The 12818-nt window shown below is 38.4% G+C and overlaps 1 protein-coding gene across 2 annotated transcripts in view; it reads left to right on the top strand.

Moving 5' to 3' along the window:
* The window catches only part of LOC124860792 (neuronal acetylcholine receptor subunit alpha-7-like), a 40800-nt gene that overhangs the window by 14407 nt on the left and 13575 nt on the right, over positions 1–12818 (top strand). For both annotated transcript variants that reach the window (XR_007036440.1, XM_047354365.1), the window contains exons 2-4: positions 3560–3699; positions 4218–4262; positions 5734–5843. Coding sequence is in view for 1 of the 2 variants with exons in the window: in XM_047354365.1 (XP_047210321.1) it covers positions 3560–3699; positions 4218–4262; positions 5734–5843 (295 nt within the window). In the remaining variant the exon portion in view is untranslated. The remainder of the gene's footprint in view (positions 1–3559; positions 3700–4217; positions 4263–5733; positions 5844–12818) is intronic.

Raw genomic sequence — 12818 nt, forward strand, 5'->3', positions numbered from 1 at the left:
AGTCGAATGCTTTCTCCAGGTCCACAAAACACATGTGGACCGGTTGGGCAAACTCCCATGAACCCTTGAGTACCCTGTAGAGGGTATAGAGCTGGTCCAGTGTTCCACGGCCGGGACGAAATCATCGACAATAGATGCGGAGAACATGGTCCACTCGGACTCTGTCTCCAACATCCCCCAGAATCTGGTCAAAGCTCTCCTGAAGGTGATAGTTGAATACATCCCTTGCCAATGGCTCCGCCAGACGTTCCCAGCAGACCCTCACAATGCGCTTGGGCCTGCCAAGTTTGTCCGGCTTTCTCCTCGTCCAGCGGATCCAACTCACCACCAGGTGGTGATCAGTGGACAGCTCAGCCCCTCTCTTCACCCGAGTGTCCAAAACATGCGGCCGAAGGTCTGATGATACGACAACAAAGTCGATCATTGACCTTCTGCCTAGGGTGTCCTGGTGCCAAGTGCACTGATGGACACCCTTATGTTTGAACATGGTGTTCATTATGGACAATCTGTGACTAGCACAGAAGTCCAATAACAAAACACCACTCGGATTCAGATTGGGGAGGCCATTCCTCCCGATCACGACTCTCCAGGTGTCACAGTCGTTTCCCACATGGGCATTGAAGTCCCCCAGCAGAATAATGGAGTCCCCAGGAAGGGCACTATCTAGCACCCCCTACAGGGACACCAAGAAGGGTGGGTACTCTGCACTACCACTCAGCCCGTAGGCCGAAATGACAGTCAGAGACCTGTCCCCAACCCGAAGGTGCAGGGATGCGACCCTTTCATCCACTGGGGTAAACCCCAACACAAAACGGCTGAGCTGGGGGGCAACAAGCAAACCCACCCAGCCCTCCGCCTCTCCCCATGGGCCACTCCAGAGTAGAAGAGAGTCCAGCCCCTCTCAAGGAGATGGGTGCCAGAGCCCACGCTGTGCGTGGAGGCAAGCCTGACTATTTCTAGTCGATATCTCTCGACCTCCCGCACAAGCTCAGTTTCCTTCCGCCCCAGCGAGGTGACATTCCACGTCCCTAGAGCCAGCCGAAGCATCCGGGGATCGGGCCGCCGAGGTCTCCACCTTCATCCGCCGCCCAATCCTCCCAATCCTCTTTGCACCGGTCCCTCACGGTTCCCCCTGCTGGTGGTGGGCCCACTAGGGGATGGCCTCGCGTCTCTCGTTTGGGCTTGGCCCGGCTGGGTCCCGTGAAGAGCAAACAGCTCTCCGACGAGTCCCGGCCCCAGGCCTGGCTCCAGGGTGGGACCCCGGCTCCACCGTACCGGGCGACGTCACATGCCTTGATTTAGTAGTTGTCATGTGGGGTTCTTGAACCGCTCTTTGTCTGACCCGTCCACTAGAGCCCCAGACAACATAGCCTCTAGGATCATTTGAGCATTCAAACCCCTCCACCACTTTAAGGTGGCGGTTCAAGGAGTGGGCTTTAAATGTTGTTTGCCTCTAAACTAAAGCAGTTATTATGCCATTATGCTCTTTGGGATTTCAGTTATGACAAAAAGAACTTTGATCATGATTTCATTCCAGAATCCTGCTTACACAATTTATTCAGATGCAGTTGAACAAAGAGTCAAATATCAAAATACATTGTTTGCTGCTTATTGTGTATATTATATTTGAAGGTTAGAAAAACCTGATGATGTCCAGCAATGATCATCACCATTTATATTTTTTTAGCAATATCATTACAAAGTATTTCTTGCGGTTAGATCAATTACACTTCTGCTTACACTTCTATTGAATTAGTCAATTACTTTTTTAATTAACAGGAAGTCCCTTCCAAAATATATATTTTTGAACAGTTTATTAATATCTTTAGCAAAGTTGATTTGGTTTGTTTAAGTCTAAAAAATTAAAGTTTAAAAGTTTCTGTCCCAAAAATAAAATTTTTCAACTGTTATGACTGTTGAACCACCTGAGGAACCTGTACTTTATTGCCTAAAGTGTTCATTTATCTGACTTCACACAAATATGAACTTGAGTGGTATACCGTTTTAAATCCACAGGGCTTAATAATGTTTTGGTCCACCGTTTGCAGCTATACCAACCTCAGCTGTTCTGGGAGGGCTTTCTACAAGGCTTAGGAATGTGTTATTGGGAATTTTGTGACCATTTTTCCAGAAGCACTGCATCCTACAGGCATTTCTCTAAAACCATAAAACAGTGATTGGATTTGTGATCATATGTGGATAAGTGACAGTTGAATTGTCAGGTGTTTTAAAATAATAAAAAAAATCTGTATAATTTAACAATAATGTGATTTAAAGTTTTAATCCTGTGCTACATCATCAACCTACCAGGGACTCCAGATTAAAAGCCTTTATGGTTTGATTTAGCCTCTATGGCTAAATCTTTAAGTGATAAACCCATTTTAATTGATGTTCATTCATTCCTTTAAAAATTAAATGAATATACTATATGTCCATGAAATAGATCCATGAATCTGACTTTTAATTAATGGGGAAGCTCAGTGTGTTTATTTTTTTTGACTGAAACGTTAAAATAAAGACAAAAAATACATTGCTAGAGTTTTATAGATGATACAATATTTCCGTTTGTGTTTGAGGTAATTAATCATGCTACCACCCATTTGAAAAAAGGGGTCTGTGTTCTGTACAAAATGTTGGGGTGTCCACCAGATATACTGTTCTAGCACCAGTGCTTTGGTTTCAATAAAACCAAAAAAGAACTGGCTGTAAATAAGCACATGCTGCATTCCGAAATGCATTTTCTTAGACTCTCTTGCATTTTTTCACACATAATAAATATAAAATGCAACTCTAGATATTTAGGCACCTAGAAAACAATAAAAGCAAATTTAACAACAAACAAACGTCACTGTTCTATGTATGAAAAGTTATGTAAAAGAGAATCTATAGGGGTGATGAGAGTCGGGCCAATATGCACATCATCCTGATCACCCCAGACCTTAAGAGAATATTAAGTCTCAGTCCTGCCACTCTGTGTGTGAATGTACGTGTTACAGTCAGCAGATACAATATTAGTGCAAATGTCAGCATGTGTTCATTTATTCATTATTCAACAAAACCTCAGCCTCAACACATACAGACCTCATCCCTGTACACCGACCTTGGATTTCCAGGAATAAAGCATCAAAACCAAATGCATCCTGGCAGAGTCCTTACAGATTTATCAATGTAGTATAGTAAGTGGCAGCTTGTTTGAAAATTCACCAAGTAATTTATAATCTGTCTGGAAGCCAATGCCAGCAAAGAATAAAAGGTTAAACAACCATTAAAGCACTTTTCCGAATTAGAATTAAGCAACAGGGCTTTTCAAGAAATATGGAGTCCAGGCCGAAACCTTGAAGGGTTTTGGAAAAACAGGCATATTCTGTAACATTAATGTTATTAGTAAAGGTATAAAATAGCAAATCAAATAAAGGCAAAATAAGAAATGTTGCTCTAAGATCTCCTTTTTTTTTTGCTTTGTTGTAATAGATTAATTTGTGTTGAAATTGCAACAGATGCCTGTATTTAATACCAAAGCTACAACAAAATGACCCTTTCTTTTGTTTTATTTACCCAGGTTCCTTGCAAGGGGAACACCAGCGGAAGCTATACAAGGAGCTGCTGGCCAACTACAATCGATTAGAGAGACCTGTTGTTAATGATTCTGCTCCTATCCTGGTGGAGCTGGGCCTCACACTGCTGCAGATTATAGACGTGGTGAGGAAAACTGTTTTTGTCTCCTGTATATGTGTGTGAAACAATGTCAAGGGGTTTGACCAGTTTAAAGTGGAGGACAAGTTTGTAATCTAAATCTAAAGTGAAAATTTTTAATAAATAAATGGCTTTATTATCAATGTACACAAAAATTAATTCAGATATACTATCTTATTTGTTTTGGCTGCTTTAAAAAAATGTGATTTCACTTAAAGTTTTTGCTAAGCGTATCCATTGTAGACCAGTTAAGCTGCATGAAATTATGATAATGTTCATAAATAAATTCCTTTCAGAATTAAAATAGAAAAATCAAACTAAGGGATGAATACTCTTTATTGAGCAATCTCCATCAAATTAAGAGAAGAATCAGGAGATTTGTGTATTTTTTTCATGCAAAGAATTGAATAAAAAAACCATTAAATAAATCTTATAAGCAACTATTTCTTTAGGGAGTCCAGATGACTGTTTTGTTGGACTTGGAGTTTCTTTCTTTTTTTTTTTATTTCTGTTTCTGTCTGCAGGATGAGAAAAACCAAGTGCTAATGACCAATGCTTGGCTGCAGCTGGTGAGTCAAAGTTTCCAAGGGACACATCATCAGCGACTGAATGTGCTTCAATAACATTTTATGACACAATTATTTTTTAAGGGCTTTGTTTGATCTTATTTCTGGTATAATGATTGCCACGTCATGAAGAACATGTTGGTAACATTTACCTGTGCTCATTCCAAGATCTTATCATTCTTTAGAAATGTTTACTATCCAGAAGCTGGATCTAGGGTTATTGTTTCTGTCACGATGGGGTTTGTGGGTGGACCAAAGCGCAGACGAGCTTGGCAGCATCATATTGAGTAGTCTTCAGCTTTATTCAAAAATTACAAAGCGTAACAAATCCACTGCAGGAATTAACTAGAGTCGAAATCCAAAAAAACTTACATCTGTAGGCTCTGCACGAACATGGTACACATGGCACAGTCGAGGGTAGTGACCCAAGTTGTGAAACGAGGAACCACTAAAGAACAATGAAACAAAACCAACTAATATACTGAGGGAGAACAAAGGCAGGTAGTCAAAGGAACTAAGAACAGGTGTGACAAGGAGGCAGGGAGGCTGAAGGGACTGGTGAAACAAATACAAAAACTAAAGCATGGGCGAAGCGACTAATAAACAATACCGAAACGAAGCTATAAACAAAATAACCAAATGAAGCACGGGAATCATGAACAGTGAAACTAGAGGGAACATAAGAAACACCATAACCTAAGATCTAAGCAACCTAAGAACTAACAAAGAACCCATAAAGCAAACTGGATTACAAAGTAGTCAGTCAGTCATTTTCTACCGCTTATTCCATAGTGGGTCACGGGGGAGCTGGTGCCTATCTCCAGCAGTCTATGGGCGAAAGGCGGGGTACACCCTGGACAGGTCGCCAGTCCATCGCAGGGCGGATTACAAAGTAAACAAACCTAAAACCACACTGACTGAACTGACTGGAAAAAAGGCAGAGAACATGGGGACTAGAATAAATATAAACAAAATGTAAACATTACTAAACTAACCTCTCAGAAGGAACTGGAGAAATAAGATAAACTAGAAGAACCAGACTTGGGAGGACTTAGGGATGTAAAGGTAACAAAGTCTGAATACAAAATAACTGAAGAGGAGTAACAGAAAAAGAAACTAATGAACAGAAGAGTGCAGGGTGGGGAGAACAAATACCTAACCATAAAAAAAACACAGAGATACTAGATGAGAAACTAAACTAAAGAACCTAAGGAAAACAGAGCACAACAATAATAATAAAGATAATCATAATAATAATAACAGCAACAATGACAACAAAGAGAAAACCATACTAAGTCATAACTAAGAAAAACAACAATAACTAAAGGAGCTATGAAAGAGGAGGGAGAAAACACAACCCAAAATAACTGAGGATAAACAAAACACAAAACCAACACAGAGTCCACAAGTGTGACACCCTGACAGTTTCCACTTGTTTTGAAGCCTCTGGTGAAAGTTGTTCTGTTTTTCTCAGTACTGGACAGACGTCTACTTGAGCTGGAATCCAGAGAATTACCCCGGCGTCCAGAACCTGCGATTCCCTTCAGACCAGATCTGGACACCTGACATCCTTCTTTACAATAGGTCAGAACCACCCTTATTTCACCATATAGTTTTTTTTTTTGTCTCTTTTTCTTAGTCCAACAAAATACTTCAGATAATGGATTTTGACAGTATTCTACGTCAAATAAATAGGTGTAAATTTATTCAGCAAGATTTATTTATTTATTATATTAGCAAGATATTATTTATTTAGTTTACAAATGTGATTACAATGTTTTACTATTCTATGTGTTTGTTTGTTGTTGATAAAAGCCCTTTGCAGTGTGACGTCATGAGCGTCTGCTCCATCCTTCATTATCCTCTGGTTGGCAAAACAGGCCCATTGGTATCTTGAAGTGGAAAGTGAAACTCAAAGAAACTCTGAGAAGTGACTGTAAACTCTGAAAAACGTTAACAAGCTTGTGTGGACATGGGGGCAGACTATGGTTGAATAAGAAGTTAATGGTTCATTGCTATATGTTTCCAAAGGGAACAAAACTGGGTGGGTAAAGAATAATTTGGTGCAGAAACATTAGTTTTTGCAAAACTGTCAGAGCCTTCAGATGTTAAACATTCTGTCAGCTCTTCACTAGAGGTGTATTGTTTATTTATATAACCTGTTTCATTTTGTTTAAATTCAATGAGTATGCCATACACCATTTCATCATTGCCTATTAAGTATGAGGAGACCTGGAGATAGGGATACCTTTCTGTCTGCCCTCTCAGAGCGTGTAAAGTTTGTTATCTGCATAAAATGTATTTTGTAGGTAAATAGGACAGGAATTATGCAGTCAGCTCATCTGTAGATTGTCCACTTCTTAAAGTTGTTTGATGTCATGAGAAGTAATTCATAGACCCAGCAACTTTAGCTATAAATGACTGATTAAGTTTTAGATATGTGAAGCTTTTGCATCACACATTTTTGGGTAGTGACAAACTCTGTTTTCCATAAAATGCATTAATTATAAAAATTAAAATCCACAATTAACTCTGCAGACCAACTTACCCAGCTTTAAAACTACAATAGGCACTGATAACATCCATCCTTCTTCTTAAGGCATATCATTCACAAGGTTTGTCAGAAACTCTTTGATGCCTGAAAATATTACACCTCCTGTATCCGAGGAACATCTCACCTGCCTTTAGATTAAATTCAGAGTAGTGGACAAAGTAATGTTCGAAGTAGTCACTTAAGATTTAAAATGGATCCAGCAACACTGAATAGTTCATTATTTACAATCTGTGAACTCAACACTCTCTGCATGAGATGTTTGTTTCAGGTTTGTTCTTAGTGTGGACATTACTATTTTATGCTGGTCTCTGCATGCACACTGCACTGGTATTTGGAAAACAAAAATAAACATGTGACAAAAAAGTATAGTATGCACAACAGTTTAGGTCTGAAGCGATGAGTAATCTAATCAAACCCGTTGAGAATATACAACAGCAAGAAGTAACACGTTGTAAAATGCATACAACATTTCTCAACATTACATTTATATAAATTACACACAGATGCTGTAGATAATTAGCCAAATTTAGCCTGTGAAAGGAAAGAAAATAAGAACAAAGAGAAAAAGAGCAATAATTCAAATAAATTACGTTATAAATGGTTTGTAGATCTTTTCGTCCTGTTGGATGTAACAGAATACTATTATTCTTCATAAATGCATGTTTTTGTTTTTTTATCTTTTGAATAAACCAGTAATGCATTTTGTGACAGTTCCTAGGTATTAAAACCAGAATAATGCAGGCCATTTTTTTCACTGCAATCATTGAGGAGTTATAGGTGAGTGAGTGAGTGAGTAAAATGAATGAATGAAGCAACAGACAAACGAGTAAATAGATTCATAGAGTAGTATCTGTAGTAAAAATCCATGTTGTTATAAACGCAGCTAAGCGAGCCCTGTTTATTTTGGGATCCAAATCATAATGGTGCTTATCTTCAGTTCTTTATGTGAGGTCATTTGAAGACTAGCCTTTTTCTTTAAAAACAACTAATTGCTTTTCTCACAGCGAGTATGCTTAAGAGCAAATTACGTGTTTGACATTAGCTGAGTGTAAATTATAAGAAAGTAGATTTGACTGACTTGAAGAAACCATTTAAAGCTGAAAGACAGTTCACTGCATGTGGTCCTTATTGATATTACTGAGTGGAAGAAAGAAGCCTTAGATTAGTCTCTAAAGTCCGTATTTCCCCCAAACACACACACACACCCCTTCACGCACATCACATGGACAACAAACAAAGGTTGGGGAGTATTAACCCACATTTTAAAAGCAAAGCTTTTAGACCTATGAGGATTACCAACCATAATCTCTCTGCTTACACCCCTCTCTTGTCCCCATCCCTCCCTTTTACCATGAGCTTTCACTTTTCCACTCTTCCCATCCTCTCTCAACAACTATCTCTCTTTTCATCACAATCTATTTTTGTCTCTCTCATTCTCTCTTTCATAAATCACTCTCTCACTATAATTCACTCTATTCAATCAGCGTTTTCCCCATATTTTATTGTTTCTGGCCTTCACCTACTCATCTTTATAAATCATTCCATTTAGCTGTGTCTGTCAAACTGTCGGGATTTTACTGTTACTCCCCTCTTGGGGTCTACCTGTCTTGTTTCCCAGATGGCTACTGTTATGTTGTATTCTGGCAACTTCTTAAATATGTGAAAATAATAAATAAAATGTTCTCAATACATTTTTAAATGCTGTATGTTAACATTTATGCTGGTATTTATTCAAATGTTTGTTGTTTCATTACTGAGAATCTGCAATAACAGTTATTGTAAAATAATCACTGCTAATAATCATGCCATAGAATCTCACTTCAACATGTTTGAACTATCACTTTATTGCCCCAGCAATATTTTTCATGTCTCTTTGCTCAAAAGCAATATCCTTACCAATATGAATGTGGTTGCATTTTTTGCTGTTTTTATATAGACAGAAAGCTAGATAGATAGTCCTTTTAGTTCAATCGATCTTGGATTTGTTAGGCATTTTCAGGTTAGCATTTTTAAAATACAAACTTAGCTCAGAAGCTCAGTTTCAGTTTGGCTCAGGAGGTTCTAGTACTAGACCCAAATCTCTGGAGCCTGCGTGGAACCGAGATGCTTGGAGATGCTTAGTTGTTTAGATAAAACACAGAAGGTTGTCTAAAATCAACCACAATGACACTGTTAGAAAGACACTTTTACAGTTTTAACTGGGCATTGTTAGTAGGTGGCTCAGGTGGTAGGGGATTGTCTTGTAACCGGTGGGTTGCTGGTTCAAACCCTTGCTCTGTCTGTCTAAGTTGTTGTGTCCTTCACTCACCGTTGCCTGCTGATGGTGGTCAGAGGTGGTGCTGATTATATGGCAGCCTCAACTGTCAGTCTGTCAGTGTGTGAATGGTTGGATGACTGATATTAGTATAAAGTGCTTTGGAGTCCTTGGACGTGATAAAGTGCTATACAAGTGCAGGCCATGTAGTAAAGCTCATCTTTTGTTGCAGTTATTTTGCTATGGAGGTGTAGCCTTGCTCAGTGAACTTAGTGGTCCCCATTCACATTCACTAGTGTCGCAAAGCTTGTCTTTAGTCGTCAACTTTTAAAAAGGTCTGTTATGGTGTTAAAAATATATAAATAGAAATATTTTTTTGCATGAAACAAATTCATCACCTGCTGCAAGTATAAACAGCTGTAACTCAATTACCAGCGGTAATAACAGACCACACATCATTACATAGTTGGTCATCAGCCAATAACATGGAGAGGGAATGTGTGGAGCACATTGTGTTCAGTGTTATGCTGCTCAGACAAGTACTCACAATCAGTTTTCTCATTGATCCGGTTTCAATATGAAATTAATGGTGTTCAGTGCATGGAGCTCAGTTCAGAGATCAGATCAGGAAGTGCAGTTAAAACGTATCCCTTTAAGGTGTATTGGGTTTCATAACATTATCATGCATAAGTGTAAAGACATGACATGTATACCGGATTCACTGTATAGCACCTTACTAGGTTTGTTTACAACATGTGATGATGTTTTGAACTAAATAGAGCATACACACATTAACATGAATTTTTTGCAAATTTAGTTGCTATATAAGAGACTACTACAGCTCATCCTGTGCTTTTTTCCACATGTGAACAAAACCTTTAGTGAGGGAGAAAAAGGTTAAACATGCTTTCCTAAGCATTTTTCTACATCAGTGTCATTTTCTTCTAACACTGTTTCTATTAAACTAAGAGACATGAAAAGAAAAAGTAAAGCTATGATACCTTTAAGAGAGTATTTTGCCTAGTACTACTTTAGCCGGACCTTAAGATGTTCTTCTTCTTCATTTTTTGTTACTGTAGATTTCATTGCCACCTATTCGCATGGTATTGCAATTACATCATTAATGTTTAAATTTAATCAAACTTGTAAATGGAAAGGGCTGAAAGCAACACTACGTGTTAATTATCTTTAAGCATTTTAACACGCTTTACATCATTCTGTATTTGAACAGCGTGTACAAGTCAACTAGACAAACCCCATACAAAGGTATTTCACATTTTATCTCCTATAACATGGACAGTTGTAGAAATTATTTAGTGAAAAAAGTCATAATTCATCACAATTAGGCTTTTTGTTTTAATCAAAAGAAGAATGAGATGGAAATAAAGGATTTTGATACATTTCTGCCCTTTTTTATTCTGACATGACAGCTGAGGTATTATCACAGTGGCTAACAGTGGCTCAAAATGATGTCCATGCAGTCTACCTGGAGAAATGATATTGCTAATCACCATATGTCTATGCATATACTGCCTGGAGAAAATATGTCACTAATCACCATGTTTGCATCTCTTCAGCTGTATGATTAGCAAACAGAAAGTTCCAGCTCAGTAATTACTGTGTGTCTGATGCCTATCAGAATGATTCAGATTTGAACAGCCTATATTCTGAGATCCAGGAAGACATTATTAATCAAGCAAAAGTACTTCAAGGTTTTTATTATCAGATCTTTTATCTATGTTTAAAAGATCTGCCTGTAACCTTTAAATTGGCTCCTGCTTGTCTGGGGGTATGTGCTTGGACAGTTATATTGTGTGTGTAGGAGTAAACGCTTGCATACAAAGTATATGCTTCTAAAACAGCGATGTAAGCTGTTGACGTCCTTTTTCATAGGCAGTGGTCAATGTTTTCACTTGACTGGGGATCGATGAGGCACCTGAAGGACATTGAGCTTAGGTAGAGCACAGATTATTTCTGTTAGGAGGTGACACAAAGGTTTGACTAAGTGTGGCATATGTCATAAACCTTTTCAGGTAACTGTTAAATTGATTTTCTTTTATCAAAATGCTTGTTGCTGGGGTATGTTTATCAAAACCCGAAAAGGAAGAACTGAGCTTTGAATATTTTGCCTGACTGTCTCTTAAAGCAGGCTGCAGGTGCTGCAGTTGTTAGCATTATTGCCTTGCAGCAAGAAGTTCCTGGGTTTGAATCTTGGCCTGAGCTCTTTCCGCACAGAGTTTGAATGGATGGATGGATGTATCTAAAAGCCTTGCAGAACAAACAAGAAGTTGCAATACCTACACAATTTGTTGCTCATGTTTTAGTCGTAGCATGAGCACTCCTAATAGAGATTTAAGAGGGTGTCATTTACTTTTACAAGTTTTATCCTGGCCATTAAATTTTTATTTTTTTTCTTTCCTGTTCTTTCTTGAAGATTCTAAGATAAAACTAATTCGTTCAGCTCTACAGATATATATCTAGAGGATTAAGATCATCCCACTCTGCGTTGGAAACACTTTGCTCATTGTGCGTGCAGTTTTCTCTTGCAGCAAGTGAACTTTGCCACCTTAAGGCTGTCAAACAGAATGCCTCACAGGTTTCCCAGAGGGCCGTTTAGTTCATGGCTTATGACATAGCACGTATGGATGGATGGTTCTGACAACACCGCAGCCTTGAATTGGAGGTGCTGATCTCAAGGTGCTTTTAGCTATGAATAGCTGGCAGCCTCTGGGAAGAAATAAAGCCTCCTCTTTTTGCCTTTTTTAATTGAACAAAAATTAAAAGGGTTTCAAAACATTAAAACTATAAAAATAAAAAAAACTAATAAGAAAAAAACTGGCATTGATTTTTATTTTATTTCATTGTGTTTTACATGACAGAGGCATCATTAAAAGGTAAATTGACTCAAAAATGTATCATTATTATAGAAATTAATATGTAAAATAAATACGTTCTCTAATCTGCCCTACTTGTTTTTGGACTTCCTTACTGTTACCAGTGTGTGTGTGTGTGTGTGTGTGTGAGGATAGCAGCAGGTGTTGAGTGAGTGAGAGGAAAGCTTGGTGACTCATGTCCCACGGTGCAGAAACCATCACTGCCACCATTGTCATTGTCAGTCAGCGTCTGGTTCCCTCTTGCTCCATGCAGAGGTGTTCACAGTGCTCTTTCTCTTGTGTGTGTGTCTGTGTGGGGTTTAGGCTCCACACTCTCTCAGAGATATCACTTGTCCATTTGCATTTCTAATCCCTGTGATGCGTACATTGCACAAAAAAGCACATTATGCTCATATCTAAGGGTCTCAAAAGGACATTTAAAATTTGTAATTACACATTGCAACAAAAATATACCTTGTGACTTGTCAAAAACTCTTTCCAGGATTGGCTCTACTCAGTTGCATCTAGAAAAGTCCAGCGAAGTTCTAAATAATTAATTTGTCTTCTCACACATCTAAGTGAACAGCACCTGAAGACACAGCTGACAGTATCTGATTGCGAAATAAACTAAAGCTGCCAATAAAACATGAATTCATCAGTCTGAGCCTGATAGACAGAATGCATCTAGACCAGAGATTCTTTCAAGGAATTTAGTTTGTCTCACTGACAAGTGACTGAGGTTTGATTACTTAATGTATGTTAGATGTATGTTTTTTTTTAAATACTGTGCTTATGTAAAATTCATTCTGTAAATTTTTTCAGATCACCAAAACTCACATTGCTTGCAGACTGGAGGTGTTTGGGTAAAATCAAGCAAT

Source organism: Girardinichthys multiradiatus, chromosome 23, assembly GCF_021462225.1.
Source record: "Girardinichthys multiradiatus isolate DD_20200921_A chromosome 23, DD_fGirMul_XY1, whole genome shotgun sequence".
Taxonomy (NCBI): Eukaryota; Metazoa; Chordata; class Actinopteri; order Cyprinodontiformes; family Goodeidae; genus Girardinichthys; species Girardinichthys multiradiatus.